The sequence below is a fragment of the Centrocercus urophasianus genome, unplaced genomic scaffold, assembly GCF_019232065.1.
Source record: "Centrocercus urophasianus isolate 14NV4802_14NV808 unplaced genomic scaffold, USGS_Curo_1.0 seq_9, whole genome shotgun sequence".
Lineage (NCBI taxonomy): Eukaryota > Metazoa > Chordata > Aves > Galliformes > Phasianidae > Centrocercus > Centrocercus urophasianus.
Genome location: NW_024885532.1, coordinates 32,106,387 through 32,126,670, shown reverse-complemented (window position 1 = coordinate 32,126,670; position 20,284 = coordinate 32,106,387). Strand labels below are relative to the sequence as shown.

The window sequence follows — 20,284 nt, the reverse complement described above, 5'->3', positions numbered from 1 at the left end:
ATGGGTGTTTACATCCTATGTGCAGTAAGGTGCTTAACATAGCGGATTGTTGGGTCCCAAATGTGATGATCTCTATGATGAAATAAGTGATGATCTTCAGGGTCAGCAAAGCTAACTTAAACCAAACTTTAAAATGATCTAAAAGTTAATCAATCAGGTAGTTGCTTAAATATGTAAGCATCACAGTTAAGGGGAAGTTTAACCTGTCCAAGGGGATTTGAGTCTTGTGTTGTCCCTTCTTTTGTGTCTTGAAGAATTAAAAACAACTTGTGTGTAAGTCAAGACAGTTTAGTTCTGTAAAGAAGTTAACATTTGGGAAATTGTGTTTTTGTGAATTATTATATGGAAAAAGAACCAGATTGTGCATACCTAGCTCTTGTCAGAGAGCAATTACTCAACTGAGTAATTCCTTCGCTGCCTCCTTTATTTTCGTGGGAATAAGGAATTCAAAATAGGTGAAGAAAATCAAATTATTAAATGCTTTATATCTTCCTCCACTTTTGCTGTCTTCAATAAACTTACAATCCCAAACAACATATCTTGTTTCATATCATATAGTAAGTGTTAATGTAAGTCACTGGGGGAGAATTTCAGGATAGAAGTTAATGCTAAATATGACGAATTGGTACTTTCTTCCTTTAAAGTAATAAGAAGATTGAATTATTGGCACTGTTTAAGGCTAGATGACTTCATAAAGGTTAACTTAAAATAGCTGAAATTTATTGTGACTAAAATCTTTTATGGAATTTGGATAATTAAGTATATCTGAAACGCTGGTATAAAGTGTAACAGTGCTTTCTTTTTAAAGGTGACTCAACTCTGGATGGCAGTTAGCAGCTAAAAAAAAAAGTTGCTAGAGCCCTTCTGCAGAAAAAAGCCCCCACCTTAGTGAACTGTTGAATATGTATCTGCAGTGTACCCTTGTGGCAACGAGGTCTAATAGCATTCTGGGCTGCATTATGCCCCTCCTGAGGTTACAGCTGGAATACTGTTTTACTTCACCTCCTCCAGCATGGCACAGCTATCAGCAAACTGGGGAGACTCCCACAGGGCATAACTAATATGGTCAGGGACTGGGAGCACATGAAAAATAAGAAGCTGAAGAAGGTGATGTTTACTTTAATCTGCAGAGAAGATGGCCTTCTAATTGCTACCTGCTGCTGCTCAGGGAAGGGCTAAAGGCAAGATGGAGCCAGACTCTTCACACAGAAAAATGAACTGAACAGTGGCAAGAGGCAATAGCTGCAGTCAGACAAAGTATAACTGGACATAAGTGTGGGAAAACATCACTATTAAAATGGCTAAGCACTGGAGCAGGTTGCCCAGGGAGGACAGCCTTTACTTAGAGGTGTTAACATTCCTCCTGAGCACCCTGAGCTAATTTCCAGCCAAGCTGGTCCTGCTGTGCATTGGCATTTGGGTGAAGCAAACTCCACAGGTGCTTTCTGACTTGCATCCGTCTATGGTTCTGTCTTCATCTGGCACTCTGCAAGGGCTGAGAACACTTACAGACCCCAGGTCAGACCTAGCTCTCGTCTTAGGTGCTCAGGGACATCTATAATATGCTGAAAACTGGTCAGGGAATACCAGAGTACACATAATGGCACTAAACAGCTGTGCTTTGGCAGCTGAGTCATTCTCCTTCTGTTTAACTGGTCCTCTCACCTTGAGTCTTATGCCCAGATCCAGCAGGCGTACACAGGCAGTAATCTTAAAGAACAATATTGGGTTGATCTTATGAAAATTAACCCACGGCTTCTTTTTAAAAAAAAAGTATAATTGGAGGAAAAAAAGGTAATGCAATTATTCATTATGCAGAAGATAAAGTATTCTTTAATAGTATTAAAGGATAAAGAACCTTGTAGAATTAAACCATAATCTTTATCAAGAAACTTCAAGGATTTGCTGAGGAATGACAACAGAAATGATGGCATCATATATTTTTAATCAAGTCACTGTAATCTGTTCCTGCCATTGTTTCTACATGCAGTAATCAATTTTACAATCACGTATTTCATGTTTTTATTTATATTTAAACAGAGCAATGAAAATGTTCAGATGTATAAAGACATTCAGTTACCTCATACTGAGAAGGAGAAATATTGCCACCTAAATTATACTAGATTGGGTTGCAGTTGTATATATGATTAGTGTTTGCACTGATCATTTAGAACCAGATTTTCAAAGATCTTTTCAAAGGCTTTTGTTCAACTGTAGGGAATAACAAAGTGTAAGAAGTGCTAGCAGTAAGGTGTGCTTATATCCTTTGTAGGAAATGCTTCTAAGGTGATAAGAGATATATGATACGGAGATAAAATGTATATACCCAATATGCTGCATGTGCTCTGTAATAATGTATTTGTTCCAATAAGAGATCACCAGGCACTTCCATACCATTCCATATGAAAATTTGATTAATTTTATGACTCTAAATGTAATGGCTTTGCATTTATTGGTACTTTATTACTTACAGAACTAGAACTGAATCTGTAGGAGTATTACATTTTTAATGCACTTTTAATGAGATCTTATTTTAAATAAGGTGTTTTAATATAATAATCAACTAAAAAATTCAATTGCATAGCAATACCCCAAAGCACTTGGGATTTTGTCTTATGTTCAAAACTTCTATGATTCTGGGTGGTAGGAGGGAAGTGAAGCACACAGAGCAGGTGACAGCCATAAATTATCAAAGTTATACATGGTATGAGAATAAGAAAAGATCTGATATTAGAAAAACTCAGTGCTTGAAAGCCTCTTCTTCCATGAAATCTGAAGATGCACTAGAAGTGCTTAATGCTAGGCAGAGCTAACTGGTTTTGAAGAATTTACCTACATGCTACCAATTTTGTTGATGTTAAGTCTTTGTGAGTAAGTATTAGCAGGCAGGCCTTGTTTTTGATAAAAGATCCTTCTACATTTATATTGCACTGGAACTCAAAGGTTTGGTAGCAACAAAAGGGAAGTACTTCAAATGCTTTTATACCAAAATGGAATCATGAAGCATAAGACTTTCCTTCTTTGGAAAACCAGCCAGGGGGGTCAGGAGTGAGGAGAAGAAACAGAAAGGAAGACAGCTTAGCAGTGTGCCCATTTGCAGAGATTTATGGCAATGCACTACTGGAAAAACTGGAAGGTCACATGCCTTAGAATAAACGCATTTATTAAAGGGCCATTTTTCATCATTTGCACTGGCATCCTCAGTGTCAGGAGGTACGTGATGATGTGATGATCACTTGGGGTCTGCATCAGAGCTGCTTGTATTAAAGGAGGAAATGTAAAGTAACAACAGGCAATTATTAGTCATCCTAAACAGCAAGAATAACCCATTCACCTGAAAATTCGTGTGGCACCTCTGGCAGAAATGGCAAAATAGTTCAACCGCTTTCTACAACCTATGCTCAGTCATGTAACAGTTTTAACTGTAGTGTTTTAATAGGAAGCATAATTAAATAGCATTATTTTACTTACAGGTAGGGTACATGCATACTAGGGTTTATATACCAGGCTGCTAAACAAAATACATTTAGAAAATCAGAGATTAGTCTTTCAGATGTTGAATTAGGTTGCTGGTTTTGAGTTGAAAATTAATCCTTTGGGGATCACAATACAATTAATGGTATTGAAATATATACAGTGCTACTTTTGATTTAAGAAATATATTTCCATTTCTTTAAAAGTCTATTTTTGGGTTTGGGAAATTTGTTCCACATGTACTAAGCTGTCTCTTCCCTAAGATTGAAACGTATGTTTTAGTTTGGCTTACTCTAGCATACTATTCAAAGATTTAAAGTAAGTAATATGTTATCCATATCATTCTTTCATAATGAGGATTATCTAATGGACAGTCCTTGTTCCACTTTACTGGTGCATTTGTGTTGAGAAAGCCATGGAACATGGCTTTTGTTAAAGATTTAATCAAGTTTGCAAGGACCAGAAGAAAAATCTGGATGCAAATCCACCATAAGCAAGGCCATTGGTTGGTGTTTTTCAAACAGCCTCCACTCTAGAGTCTTTAGGAATGCATGTAGTGGAGAATGAATGTGTGTAGTTCACTATGCACCCATCTTAGATGCTGGGTAACTGCCCCTCTGCGTGCTTAAATTCAGCGTTTAGATTCCTGTAGCTTGCTCAGAGGAAAAAAATTAAGGCATCGAACGGAACAGGCCAGGACACACTGTTTGCTGCAGAGGCATATGGCATATCATAACTTTCTTCGTACAGCTAAACCCTCTTTCCTCCAGAGCTGGAGAACTTCATTTATCCTGTCTGGGAAGAGCAGCACCCAGCCATACATTGTCTGGAGGTCTCAGTGTAGTACAGGTCTAGGCTGTGCCAAGGAACATAGAGTAACAGAAATTGGCGATGCATGTGTCTCCTCTGCCTTGGCTCTCTCTAATTTATTAGTGTAGATATTATCTTGTTAGAACTTGGAGCTCATCTAGGATGAGCACTTATCTATAAATACCATTTTGCCTTGTGTTTCTCTTCTATCTGAGTATATTTTTCTTCCTATATCTCATTATTTTAGAGTAGGACACCTTCCATTTCTACTGTTAAAGGTATACTGCTTTGACTGGAATAATCAGGTATTAATAGAGTAGAATAGAGAAGGGACCAAAAATATGATTATGTGGTCTAATGTTAAGAACAATTAGCTGGGAGTAGAAAGAGTGAATCTCAGCCTTGCTCCAATTACTGTTAGATCTGAGTGTGTATACATGGGCTAGATTAATTAAACTAATACATACGTCAGCTCTGGTTGTATCAGTATGATGTTCTTTATGCCAGAATTGGTATTAAATAGACAGGATGGCTGAGAAAGTCGGTCTGCACAACACGTGTTTGTGTTGGCTGTTCCTATTTGCTTTGGTTAGATGAGAGAAAATGGAATTTGGGCCAAGTTTATTCGGGCAAAAGATTTGAGCAAAAGTTATACAGCATATGTATATGCATATCTGCATATACAAGCAGAGTGAATTAGTCTACATTCCATAATAATCTAATTTTTTAAAAATGTCAATTTTCTAGCAATATGCAAGTGTACGAATTACATTATTCAATTCATTCTGTTGGAGGTAGTTCTTTCCATTTCCTGCAAGGAGAGGCATGAAAAATCTTCTTTTGACAAGATTGCTTGTGAAATAGATTCAGCAAATTAGGAAATCAATAAGATAAATGTACTCATAGACAAGATCAAGTTAGGCCTGGTGCAAATCATGCCACACTTCTTCAGTTCTTTCAAATTTACTTTTTTCTTTCTCGAGTGATTTATAATCAGTGAAAACTTCTGTATCTGCCAAGGTGTTGAGAAGGAAAGAGCAGAGATTCTGCTATTTAGGCCCAGCAATTTATTTTCAAAGCTGATTCCCTTTGTACCAAAGAAATCAGTAGATTCCCCCTAAACATACAGGGTCTTCATCATTATCAAGATTTTTTCTGTGATCATGTACAAATAAATAAAAATGAAATATATATTAATGATAGACATTTCTGAGTTGCGTTTTGGATATAATGCTCCATATCGTTTGCAAGCTTTCACAGTAATTGAGATACACTTATGTCAGCTTCCAATTTGTATTTTAAAGATTTCACATACTATAAGAGTTCGCAACTTAGAACTGAGCCTGTCAAAGGTCTTGGGCACCTAATTTGCTCTAAAGTACTTATGACCAAAATGTCAATCTTCAGGATCCTTGCTTCCTTATAAATTCTTTTAAACAGTAAATATTCTTAGATAACAACAACAACAAAAATTGTTTTAGGCATTCCAGACCTACCAAAAGACTTAGAATCCTGAGAACAAAAATGTCTAACCTTCGCATGAGAAAGAAATTAGCATTCACATTTCTATCTCATCTACTGCATGATTTTTAGAACGAGCTCCAGTGATAACCAGGATCAGAAGACATGGTGGCAAGCACAACTTTTCTCCATTAGTTCTACAGCTGGCTATGGACCATGGAAGCTGGTCTCTTGGGTTTCATTCCTATTTAGGATACAAAAGCTCCAAATAATACCTTCCTTTCTATACCTCCAAATATACCTTCTTCAATAAAAGAGACAGAAAATCACTCCTAAATCAACTGTATCCTCAGCATACCTGAATCATCTGACCTCTGTCATGTCAGATAGGAGAGGCTTAGGTTTGTGTATCCCAAAGTCATGCTGTGCAGTGTAATTGTGGTTGTTGAATGAAAGACAGGAAAGAAAAGACTGCCATTGCAATAGCGGTTAAAGACAGTCACAGCCAGTTTTTTATTTGTTTGGATAAACAAAAGATCACGCTCTTTACTGCTTCTGGACAGGAACAGAAATAATAAATCAACCGCAATTCTCTACTCAAGCATTAATATGGAACCACGTTTGTTTCATTTACCTACCTGCCTGTGAGTAACACCTTTTCTCTGATATTTTCTGGTATTCTCTGGTATTTTCTGAGCTCTTTTTGCAATTTCAGGAATGAAGGCATGTGCTTTGGAAGGAGCTTTAGAGAAGAGCATTATCTACAATTACCTACAATTTACATTCTGAACATAGAATTTGATGATGACTCTATTAAACAGATACTCAAACTTATGTGATGTGAATTTTTAATTGATCTAATTGTTTAAAATGGGAAATATAAAGGCCTAAGTCTATACTTACTCACCAAGAAAAAATGTAGAACAAAATGTTTTACTGGACTTAGGATCTTGTGATACGTAAAGACTCTTGCACACAAAATCCAACTGACAATACTCCCAGCTTTTTAAAATCCTCTAAGAACATGACAGGATAATATTTGTTAGATACACAGAGCTAAACTGGCAGCTGAGGGGCCTGCCCTTTTATTGGATTTTAAAGCATTTGAGCTTCCCTAATCAAAAGGGATTACTTTGTTAATTATTTTCTATGTTAAAAAAAAGAAAAACTGCTATACTCACACAGATCAAAGCAGCTTCAACACCAAGAATACAAATGGTTCAATGAGGCATTGTTTGTCTTGACCAATTTGAGAGGGATTTCCTAAATTTTGTCTTGAAACCCAACTTCATAACATGACTCCAGGCACAGTTTTGAACAACAGATTGGAAAATGTGAATATGCGCATTCAGTTTCGGTACTTCCAGAGCCACTGTCTGAATGCTTCATGATCATTAATTGTTAAATAAGTCACAAAATTAAGACCACAACATGGTTAGCAACTTATATAGGAAGTTGAAGAAAGCTGATGTAATTATTTCATTATTCTACTGTGTTTTGCAGGTCCTAAAATGGTAGAATTCCACGGCCAGCAATTTCAGATCAACTCAAAGGATGGCAAGCCACTTTTTACAGTAGATGAAAATGAGGTTGTCATTGGAACAGATAAACTTCGAGTCACAGGTTTGTAGCAGCTTAAGAAATGCCCAACTAATAACCATGAGAATAATGAAATAATTTTAAAATTAGCCATGTTAAAAATGTTAAAAATGTTAAAAAAATACTGGGTTTAACTTACTGGAAACTACATATCTGAAAGTACTCTAACTTTTCCAATAAATAATCAAAAGCTTTAAGGGAAAACCAACATGTGTATATAAGAATGCATATATGCCTACATATGTATTTTAATTTAATTTAATGCCATGTTCAAGCATAGCTAGTGATTGGAACTGTACTTGCATATTTTTTCTAAATTATTTAACATTTTTAGAGCATACTTTTAAATGACGATGAAAAAATCTTGCACATTTCAATTTGAAAAATCAGCTGTACTGTTTCTTAAAATGTTTTAGACTCTGGCATTTTTATATGTTTTTTTCTTTCAAGGTGAAAGCCACTGTATTTCAGCTCTATGTGTAGTACATATGTCTCACTATAGTATTTATAGTGTATTTATAATGTCATCTGTCAAAAGGCAGGTTTGCTTTGGGCTATTTCTGCAAATCACTGAAGTACTCATTTACAAAGTAGGATGTCAAAATTGTCACACAAAAAGCTGTTTCCCCTTATATGACCTGATAAAAGCAACCTTCATTTTCCAGGATTAAGGGTGCATTAAAACAAATACATCAGTGTGTGATTTCCCTTTATCTGGAGGACTCTGTCAAAGAAAATACTGAAATAATCCTGTAACTTGCTTTCAGTTACATTTTTAATATTTTTAACTTTATTGCAACTGTCGTTTTTGCTAATTATTGATCCTCTGAAATCTTGAGGTCTTAATTTTGATGGATCGATTCATATTATTTCCCTGTGCAGAACCACAGATGTGATATTAAGCACATGATTCATGTTTCAAAGCAAAGGTTGAGTTATAATAAATGTGTTAATAAATTTTGTTTATGCCTGAAGGTTTTATCTTTTTTTTTTCTTTTTTTTTTTTTTTTACTTTTTAACCTAATTGAAAATACAACTTTGTTTAACCAGGAAACCATATCAAATGATTATTGTTTGCCCAAGGGATGCTAAACTTTAATAGAAAAACATGTTTAACAAAGATATGAAAAACTGCATAATTGTTAACTGATTTAGAGAAGATCTCTCTCTGCTCAAAGTAAAATCATTTGTACATGAATAGAGATTGTTATGCTTAAACATGTATTCTGACTTGTCAATATGAATCTTACAAGGATAACTGTTTTCTTTAGTAGATACTGCAGAAACACACATTGCTCGTTTCTTTTCTACACTGTAGTACAAATCAAAAATAAACCCATTAAAGTCAGTGAGGTTATTTCAGTGTAAAATTAACATTAGTGAGAAGAGATTCATGCCTACTATGCTTCAAACTTATTTATTAAAATTGTGATTTAAATGATACTATTACCATGAAGGATAAATCAGTAATACTTGGTGCACTGAGATAAGTTTTTGAAACATTTTTTGATAGAGAGTAAGATCAATTGGAAAATTTATGCAGAAACAGACTCTATAGGGCTTAAAATACACAAAGAACATTTTGCAGTTTTTTATATGCAATATGGGGAACTGTTTGGTTTTACTTCTCAGGTGTTCAAGGCCAGGCTGGATGGAGCTTTCAGCAACCTGGTCTAGTGGGAGCTGTTCCTGCCTATAGCAGGGGGTTAGAACTAGATGATCTTAAAGGAGCCTTCCAACCCAAACCATTCTGTGATTGCATGATTCTGTGATTTATGTGAATTGTGAAAATGTCGGTAATTATAAGAAAACGTGGCGGTTTTAAACTAAAATACAGTGTAGCAGAGAACCAATGTCAGTGATTTCGGGAAAAAAATGAAAGTCTAAGAAAAAGCAAATCCAACCCAACACCTCCGGAACTGTCATTTTCCAGCAGTTTGGTATGCTTGACCTCATGCTATTTCAGTCCAGTCATTTTCTGTTACATGTAGTAGAATGAAATTGTAGCAGTGTTTCTCCCATTTCTTCCAAGAGGACCAAATCTATGGGAAAAGTGATGATCAGCAAAGAGTTTTGGATACCCCAGAGATCCAGATGTACGTGTTCAGAGAATTGAACTGGACCCTCACTCAACAGCAGTAACCTGCAGTATGATTTGGCTCACATCTGTAGGGGATACCTAGGCAGATATCTCTTCTGCTGATGAAGTACAGTTGTCTTCATAGAATCGTAGAAGGGCTGGGGTTGGAAGGAGCCTTAAATCCTACCCAGTTCCAAGCCCCTTTCATCCATCTGTTCTTGAATGTCTCCAGAGATGAGGCATCCGCAACCTCTCTGGGCAGCCTGTGCTGGCGTATCTCTGCCAAGTAATCTAATCTAAATCTCCCCTCTTTTAGTTTAAATACACTCCTTCTTGTCTTATCACAATCTGCCCATGTAAAAAGTCTGCCTTTCTTCTGTTTATTAGCTCTCTTTTGGTGGAAGGCCACAATGAGGTCTTCTTTAGGATGAGCTCAGTGGCTCATTTAGGTCACTTTGATACAGTGGCCGAGTTAACACACTTAAACCATTTTGTTTCCTAGTGCTGTGTGGGAGGGTTTTCAGTGTAAATAGCTATACTGAAACATGATATGAAGATTCTTGTTAAATTTAAATGCTTCTGCTCAGAAGCTAAGTATGTGACAAAAAAAAAAAAAATCTGTCAGTCTTTAAATAGGCAAATAGCATTTGCTTGATGGCACGTGTGTACTGGGGGTGTTAATGAAACATGTTGGCTTCAATCCTCTCATTAAAAAAATCTTGCTCTTATATTCTATAAAATACCAAATATAGTAATATTCATATCATATCTTAAAGCTTTATCTTTCCTTTGTATAAATAAAGTAGTTATAAAGTACACAAGAAATCAATTCAGGTCATCTTCCAAAAAGTATTACTGTGAGGTGATTTTCTTCAGTATGTGTGCCGTACTTAATGCTGTTATTTAATGAAGACGTTTCCTCACAGGAAGGCAAGGCCTTAATTTTTCTTAGAGGTGCATGCTCTAGAATATATAAATAAATCTTCTAATTGCCTCTTACACATACAGTATCTTTATCACCTGAATTCATCATTTTAAAAATATAAATCCATGAATAAATGTTACATCACATTTGGCCCCACTAGTAACACATTCCTTCACTCGTGGTTCTCTGTTTGCAATTACGTTTAAGGCCCATCAGCCAATTTTAATCCATGTAATGCATTCCAGGCTGATTTGTGTTGCTGTAATCTCTTAATCAAAATGTGATGTAGCATCAAAGTAAATGCCTATGGAAATTTATTACGCCCATACTTTTACCTTTATCAACCAAGCTTGTCATCTCATTTGCAATTTAAAGATATGGATGTATTTAATAATGTCATAACCAGTGCTTTTCTGAATACAAAAAAGGTGCAAGAAGAGTGCAGATGATGATGTTTAATTAATCTTCTAGGGGACCTTAGTATTTCATACTCACTTTTCATACTCCGGTACCTCAGCTTCTTGACTTTCAGATGAATGTATGAGAAAGAGTAAAACTGAATATCTCATGTTATTCCATGAAGCCAGTGATAGAAACATCCATACATTTAACCTTTAAATCCACTTGAATCAGTTTCAAAACTACAGGTAGTTGGTGATGAGCTATAGCTATTGTATGGCATTCTAAAGATGACAGATGAATTAAATGTAAAGCAGGCAGAACACAGACTCTATCCATGCTGGTGATGTCTAATGTGGAAACAAAACTCACAAGATATAGACACATTTATGTTCCTTTTGATGTCATTATTTATTGAGTGAGACAGGGTGCTTCAGCAAGTTACCCAGGGTGGCTTCAGAGTCTCCTACTCTGGAGATATTCAAAATCCACCTGGATGCTTTCCTGTGCAGCTTACTGTAGGAAACCTGCTTTAGCAGGGACTTGAACTGGATGATCTCCAAAGTTCCCTTCCAACCCCTACCATTCTGTCATTCTGTGAATTTGTCAGCATAACATAGTAGAGTGTGTTCATATTAAGAAACTGCTGAACTCCACTTACCTTTTATTACCTGATAATTACTTTGATATCTAGATACATTATTTCATATTTCTGTGAATACCTACTATTAGTACTTTTGCAAAATATTAATGGAAGTGATTGTATTCTTCCTACATTTTTATAATAATGCAATCTATCTGGTTTATTGCAAATGAATATGGGATTTTTGAAATTTGGGATTTTTTTGCACATGTATTATAACAGGAAAATCTATAAAAATACAATTGGAATACTAGATATCTAATGGCACTGAAACAGTGTCACATCATTAGGTTCCATGGAGATGTTCCAATGTGCACTGGCTTTTTGGCAGTTTCAGAGAATTCTGTCTACAGCAATGAGATGCTACAAAATACAGATAAGGTGCTGTTGTGGTTTAGTTGATTCTGTTGTCAAATGTGCCACTCTAATACTTCACTGGAATAAAGGTTTTCCAAGAAAGACAGCCTGGCAAGGGGGGAGCTGCCTTTTTACTTGTGAGAGCAGCGGGAATTCGTGGTGCTTTACTTCGGATGAGGAAGAAGCTGGGAACTTATGGGTCAGGATTAAAGGGCAGATCAACTTGGGCCTCACTGTGGTGTGTACTGCAGAAAGCCTGTTTAAGAAGAAGCTGAGGAGGCCTTCTCCTGACAGCTGAAGAAGCCAGTTGATAAGTCTTTCTCTCCGGGGTACCAGTGGTATCAAATGCCCATCCTTTCCTATAGAGCTTAAAACAAGATGGAAATTGACCTTTTATCCTTAGCTATAGTCTAAAATTAATGTGATTATGTAAGTCTGTAATATTTGCAAAGGTTTTGTAGAGTTTTACTTATCTCTATTAATTCTAATGGAAGTTGCATTGTAAAAATCCTATTTACATTTTTTTGTCAGAAGTAGTAGAACATTTGTCTGTCTTCAGACTCATTAAACATCATTTTAATTCTTTACACCTGTACTTTGACATTAACTCTGTATTCTGTAGTTCCAGCCAATACAGTAATAGCAAAACAGTATCTACATAATAATTATTTCATCAGTTATTAATAGATATTTTTGTATTTTTTTCTGTTCTCAAAGTAGCTGTAATTCCCTGTCACTATTTGTAATAGTTGAACTTTTACAGTACAGGTGGGTTTTTCCTTTCCAGGGCCTGAAGGAGCACTTTTTGAACACTCTGTAGAAACACCACTCGTGAAAGCAGAAGCTTTTAAACAGCTAAGGTAAGAACTTATGCATCAAAACAGAAGTCTAATAAGCACGTTTGCTATATGTGCTCGCATTTTTCATATCAAGGGATTTTTAACAAAATGTATAGAACCACTACTAAATTCCATTTTATATGACAAATTGATGCTTTTCGAGAAAATATTACATTGGTCTGCAATTTTGAAGTATAATATGAGATGATTTATTATCAGTGGTGAATATTCAAAGCTACATAATATACTGAATATATTTTTTTCTATATACCTTGATTTTACAATTTCAGAACACATAAGTGACTTTCTCTGCATATTGAAATAAATGTTGCTTTTAGGAAATCAGTCATGGACTTATGATGAATAAAGATTTCTAGAAACTTCTATCAGTCACAGGAACCAGATTAGTAAGAAACATTTAGAAAGGTGCAAAACTCTGTACAATTAAAAAATGATTTGGGGTGAGAAAATCTCTATAAGGTATCTTTTATGATTCAGCACTCCTTAATCCTGGGATGGCATTTCTTTGTGCATTACTCTGTGTAATTTGGAGGATCTCAAATTAGTTTATAATATGTTGATTATGAGCTCAACTTAATCTACATTCAGTTCATGAAAATCTTCTATTTCACTTTATAAGTTGGTTCAAAGAAGAATCAAATGAAGAAATGTTCTTTGTAATTTTATTTCTGTCCTTTCGTACCTTGGCAGTCTACTACTTTCTGTCATGATTTCTCTTCTTAGTTCTTTCTCCAATAGGAAAAACTACTAGAGAGTAGCAGAAGATTATTTAAACTATCAAGAGCGCTATCTATTTCTTATTGACTGAATTTTCATATTGAGAATTGCAAATGAGAGGGAAAATTTGTTAAGACACTTCTAATTTTCTTCTTGATATATAACATTAATTTACAGTGAGATATCATGTGCTTGCATTTGAGACAGAATGGGCTTGGGATGTTAATTTTTTTGCATGTTTATCTCCACTTTCTTCTACTGTAGTAGAATTTGGATGAGAGACTTTGGCCAATATTTAGACTTCTACATTATAAGGAACATTGGTTTTGGAGGGAGTGGTCGGATTATGTTGTAAATTTTTAATTTCCTGTGATTGTCTGTTTTGATGAAGTATTTATGAGCACTTCTGACATGGAAATCTTTAATTACACATCAAGAAGCTCTCTATAAATTTAATTGGATACATATTGGTTATTTTATGTGGTTGTTACTCTGCTTTAAATAGATTATCAATTAACAATATTTCAATAGGCTTAAAGCTAATCGTTTTATTCTATAGCCATTGTGCTGTGTTACTTTTAAAGTATGAATTCTTCTTTGAATGTAATTTGAAAGCAATTACACTGTTGTAAGCTACATTTAACAATGGCTCATGTGTTATTGATGTATAATTTGAAACAAAAAATTGAGGTTAATTCAAAATATTCATAATGTTCTACTTCTTGGATGACTTTGTTTGGCAACTTATCTGTTTAATGATATTAACACATCAATGATAAGAACATTTTGGGCTATAGTGTTGCTATGTGTTGACAGGGCTTAACTCTAATAGTTAAAATCCCATTCAGTTCTGTGCTCAGTTGACTTAAAATAGTTGGAAATACTGATTCTTTCAGAATTTACTGTATATATTTACAGTATATAATAAGAATTGTTATAGTGTCAAGGAATCATAGAATAGCCAAGGAAAGGATCTCCAAGATCATCCAGCCCAACCATACACCTACCACAAATATTTCCTCACTAAACCATGACCCTCAATAAAACAACTAAATATTTCTTGAAGACCTCCAGAGATGGTGACTCAACCACCCATCCGGGCAGCCCATTCCAGTGCCTGACCACCCTATTTTCCAAATTTTCCTCCAAATTTTTCCTAACAAAGAGAAAGTGATACAGTCTCCCCTGATCTTCCTCTTCTCCAAACTGAACAACCCCAGTTCCCTCAGCCATCTTCCGTAAGGCTTGTGTTCCAGACTCTTCACCAGCTTTGTTGCCCTTCTCTACACATGCTCCAAGGCCTCAAGTGTCTTTCTTGTAGTGAGGGGCTCAAAACTGAACACAGCACTTGAGGCTTATGTTCAGCCAAGCAACCAACACCCCCAGGTCTGTTGCTTCCACACAGTCATCCAGACACTCTGCCCCAAGCCTGTAGTATTGCCTGGGGTTGTTGTGGCCGAAGTGCAGGATGCAGCATTTGGTCCTGTTCTTCCCACTGGTCTCATCTCAGTGATCCAGCCTGTCCAGATCCCTCTGAAGGGCCTTAGTATCCTCCAGCAGTTTGACACTTCCTCCCAGTGGGGTGCTATCTACAAACTTACTGAGGATGCACTCAATCCCCTTGTCCAAGTCATCAATAAAAATATTAAATAGACAAGCCCCTGTACCAAACTGTGGGGAACACCACTGTGACCAGTTGTATCTACATGGTAGCATCAACACTGATGTCTGCCTTAAAGCTGCTAACCACCTGTGCTAGAAACCAAGTTAGTTCAACCCAAAGAAGAGTGCCAGATATCAGAGCATAAAGCTCTGTAATGTATGCAACACTCACTGATGTCCTGGCAGACCATGAAGCTAACTCAAAGCAGTTCTAAATGCCTCTATCTTTTAATTGTGTTGCTGTCTCTACCACTGATAACTGGTGTCAAGTCTGAGAGCAGAAAAGGCAGTGATTCTGTGAAGGGGTCCTTAAAAGGATCAAGAAGCAAATGCATTTGTCTGCAGTGCAGATGCTAAGATATTGACAGATAAAGGTAATGCTGGAAAAATGTTATTTTCAAGGACAGCCTTAAATGTCAGTGTTAACAAGATCCATGCATTCCATTGTGAAGAAGCTGAGACAAGTTATCCAGTAAATAGGAATTCTGTAATACTTTGTAAATATTCTGTTGGTTAATTATAGATTAAATGCCAATTGGTAGGCACTTCTATGTGTTTTTTTTCAAAGTAGTTTTAAGTAATACTTTTCTATTTTTATTTTGAAATGCTTCTTTTCCAGTTTAAGGTAGTGACTATGTAGTTACAGGCAATAGAGCCTATTTGCTCACCTGAGGTCCTATCTTCGTTCTTTCACCGTCTATTAATCTTCTGCTATTTTCATAGAATCACTGAATCTTTGAGTAAGAAGGAACTCTTAAAGGTAATCTGGTCCAAATCCCCTGCAATGAACGTGGACACCTACAGCTCAATCAGGCTGCTCAGAGCCCCGTCCTGCCTGACCTTGAATGTCACCAAGGACCACCACATCTCTAGGCAACTTTTTCCATTGCTTCACCACCCCTATTGTAAAAATCTTCTTCCTTATGCCCAAACTTCCCTCCTTTAGTTGGAAACCTTTTCTCTTTGTCCTATCACAACAGACTCTGATAAAGAGTCTGTCCCCTTCTTACAGCCCCCCTTCATACACTAAAAGGCTGCTCTCAGGTCTCCCTTGCGCTTTCTTTTCTCCAAGCTGAACAGCCCCAGCTCTCTCAGTCTGTCTTCACAGGAGACATGTTCCATCCCTTTGATCATTTTTGTGGCCCTCTTCTGGATGCACTCCAACAGGTCCATATCTCTCTTGTGAAGAGACTGAAGACTCCACATCTGGATGCAGTACTCCAGGTGAGGCCTCACCAGCACAGAGCAGAGGGGCAGGATCACTCTGTTGCCCTGCTCGCCACACTGCTTTGGATGCAGCCCACAGTATGGCTGGTTTTCTGGGCTACAAGGGCACATTGCTGCTTCATGTCCAGATTCCCATCCACCAGTACCCCCAGGTACTTTTTGGCAGGGCTGTGCTCCATGATTACATCCCCCAGCTTGTATTGATAATGAGGGTTGCTGGGTCCCAGGTGCTAAACCTGCACTTCCATTTATTGAACCTCATGATGTTCTTCTGGGCCCACTGCTCAAGCTGGTCTGAGTCTGTCTGTATGGCATCCCATCCCTTGGGCATTAGCCACACCCCGCACCTTGGTCTCATCCATAAACTTGCTGAGGGTGCGTTTGATCCCGTTGTCATGTCATTGATGAACATGATATCAAGGGCCACAACATGCAGCTTTGGGAACAGAGAATATTGCTTCAAGAAATCCCATCCACTTTGGATGTAGTTATGTGTTTCAAGGTGCTGACAGGAAAGCCGTGATTGATTGTAACATTTCAGCTGGCATCGTATGAACAGGGACCACATTCTCTGTTGTTCTGATTTAGAACAGTATCACCAACAACACTGACACAAATGGCCTTCTTGAATTACACATTCTGCTGGCTTTACAGTCCAAATGTCAAATTTCAAGATAGACTGCTTTTCTGGAAACACAGTGATAAGTGTTAGGACATATCTTTTTATAGCTAAGTAGTGGAGACAGAGCAATGCGATTATACTGTGGTCGGTAACTGTCCTTTCATTCCGTAGTTGGAAGGAAGCACACCAAACCTTTTTCAGTCTTATAGATTGAATTCATGACTCACTTGTAAAGAAAAAAGGATGTGCTTGCCCTTACTTCCAAATGGTATAAAGTAACAAACTCTGCTTTTCACAATTGAAGCATCCCTAGGTATAACATTGCCTACTTTTTAGTTGCTGCTGTGAAGTTTTTACGTCTAGATAAGATACCATTTATTAACCAATCATATACTGTGCCTAATAAATACAGTGCTCAAGGATGAGTACCAGCTTTATTCACATATTTGCCACATATGGATGTCTGACAGCAAGCATTCTGAGCACAAGTCCTATGGGAAATCACTGTTATTACAGTCAATCTGTGGTATTTTGCCAGTTCTACAACTGAGGTTTTACATCCAAGTCGAAAAGGACCCACATCATTCCACACTTCTTGAATCTGAAAAGCACTATAGCAGGAATGATGTCACTGTTCCAGAGAGTGAGAGTCAGCTTTTGTCAGAGCATGGTTATAAATGTATATATAATGTTATTAGAATATGGCTGTATTTAACAGCTTATGAGCTGAAATCTTCTGAGAACATTTCAGTATTTCCTAGGGAAATGGCCTCATTTAAAACAAATATATTATAGTGATATTCATAATAAAATAAAGAAATGAATAATTTAAAAAGTGTTGCTTCATATTTTGATGAAGTACCTCTGTTCAAAGCTTAAAAAGCACCAAAACATTTATTTATTAGCTTTTGATATTCATGTTGTAGAATACTGACAGTTTGACAGCTCACTTATATAGATGCTTCTCAGTATTTAGTTAAGGCAAGTTGCTGTACTGGTTGGTTGCCACTAAACCTTCACATCTGTATTCAAATAAAATATGATCAGTACATCCCTTTTAATTTTAACTTATGTCTTGTGGCAGCCAATAGTTCTACTATTCTGATGGCTTCTGCTTCTCTTTGACTCTACAAAGATTTACTTTTGTCTTTTCATCATTCGTAACATGTTTCCTTTTGCACTCAAAGGATACATTTGCTACGGGTAAAGCAGATAGACAGAAAAGTGTAAACTGACTCTGTGGGGTTTTGTTAGGAAGATCTAGGAGGAAAATCTAAAAGGAGAGGTATAAAAGCCAATCAGGGTAAAAATGTTCACAAAATAATTGCTTAATCATATTTGTAATACTAATGCTCACATGCTAATTGACTAAAAGTAGCATTTGACTAATTGAAGAACAGAGATTTTATTTGCATTCATTATGCAAATCAAAAGCCCAATCAATCAGAAGAGAGTGAATTACATAATGGGAAAGTGAATCTACAATTATGAGTCAGTATTTGTAAAGCATCTCTGCTCCTTGATTAGTGAGATGTTTCTATTCCAATATAATTTTATGAGCCCTGGCATTATTTTACTAGTTATCCTTTTACATTCATATATTATCTTGTATTCACATTAGCTGAAAACACTGTCAAATACTTCTTTTGGTAGCATAAAAGATTATGTTTTCATTCAGTTGATGAACTCAAATCTATGACAAGACTAGTTTAAAAGATGGGATTGTACAGGACATCATATTTATTGCCTTTTCAGAAACACTTCTGACTCAGATATTATAAAATACTTCATTAGCATAGACCTGGGTAGCACTTTGTATCTGATCTTTTAAACATTGACTTTTCTTGAAAATGTGAATCTTGCAGTGAAAATAATTTTCCAGGTGAAATATCTTTTCTGCATCATGGTTTACAAGCTATTTTTTGGACCCATGCTCTTGAAACATCTTGGGATTGAGTTTACAATTTACAGTGCTTTTTTTTTTTTTTTTTTTTTCTTAATTTCAATAGTTCTTCATATCATTTCTCATAAACTTTGTCAGTATTTCAGAGACCTTTCTTTATAAGCCAGTTTGGGTCATGTTTGATTTTTTCTTATTTTTCAGGCATTGCATTTGTACCATCTTAGATTTGTACTTTATGTCTACTTGAATATGTTAGTCATATGTCCCTAGTGTGTTATTAAAAAGTTAATAATTGGGAAAAGAGAGCCCACATACTGATTTTTCTTCAAGTAAAAGAGTGATCTGTTGAGCTGTGTTCCCTTCAGGAGAAATATCAACATACTGTTCAAACTTGGAACTCAAGGAAATGTACTTCAAAGCATTCACCCTTTTCCACATACCCTGAAGTTTTCATCTGTCAATGTGACCTTTCCCCAGTATTTAATTACTCCGTCTTTACTGTGTTATTTGTGAGCACATATTTCCAGTAAGCATGTATGTAAGTTGCTCCAAAAGTAATGTCTTCTACTTATTTCCATGGAAGCTACAAAAGCTACAAAGAGCACAATAACACCACTTGATAGAGCAAATTCTCAGCTGAAAAACTCTATTTTTCAGCATAGCCACCACTATTAGCTATGCATTTTCACCACCAATGAGCAAGCATGCCATGCTCCCAAATCTCTCCATAGCTCCCTAAAACATAATTTGTCTTTCACACCACTGTCATCACTGCTGAAATGCACTATCCACCATCTCACTGTGCTCACATTCCCTTTTTGGTCTCTGTAAACATTCAGCAAGCACTGACGAATTTCAGTGAGTGACATTTTGTATATATGAAGGAATTCATTGACACACCTTTGCCTTGTAGTCACTTCCATGACAGATGCCATTCTGTTAGATCGCCCCTCTGCTGCCATCTGTCACACGGCCACACAGTGTAAGAGAATATTGGTGGGAATGTTCAGCCTCCACTGCTGTACCACCAGCATCTGTTTCTGATGTTGTGGGTCAGCATAACAAATAGGAAGCATAGCTTTTGGAGCTACATGCATACATATGCATGGACTACAAACAATACAGATGCAGTAATACACATACAGTAATCAACCCAGAGAACACAGCCATTAACCATTCACCTCAACATAGTTGTTATCTCAAATTCCTTTTGGTGAGTTTTATAGCAGGCAGAATGCTCTCAATTTGATGCTCGTGGGAGTGGTCTATTCAGTGTGCTCTCTTTCCTAATGAGGTTATTCATGCTTCTCTCACTGTTCTTCTGATTCTGTTTTTTTATTAGATCTCATAATTTGATTAGCTTGTAGTAGCATAACATATCAGAGCTGGCAGCAGAATAGGGTCCTTGCTGCTTTTCTGCTGAAAGCTCCCCAGGCCTGTTCTTCTGCACTAAGTCATCTGCTGATTCCAGGCTGAGGGTTTGGTCTTGATTGCTGAGAGGTCTTGCTTCACTTTGAACACACTTCTGTTTAAATTCAGCACTTC

At 36.6% G+C, this 20,284-nt stretch overlaps 1 protein-coding gene across 8 annotated transcripts in view; it reads left to right on the top strand.

Annotated features, from left to right (window-relative positions):
• Nucleotides 1-20,284, top strand: part of SGCG (sarcoglycan gamma) — a 119,540-nt gene that overhangs the window by 85,374 nt on the left and 13,882 nt on the right. For all 8 annotated transcript variants that reach the window (XM_042839276.1, XM_042839273.1, XM_042839278.1 and 5 more), the window contains 2 exons: nt 7,249-7,368; nt 12,536-12,608. In XM_042839276.1, coding sequence (XP_042695210.1) covers nt 7,249-7,368; nt 12,536-12,608 — 193 coding nt within the window. The remainder of the gene's footprint in view (nt 1-7,248; nt 7,369-12,535; nt 12,609-20,284) is intronic.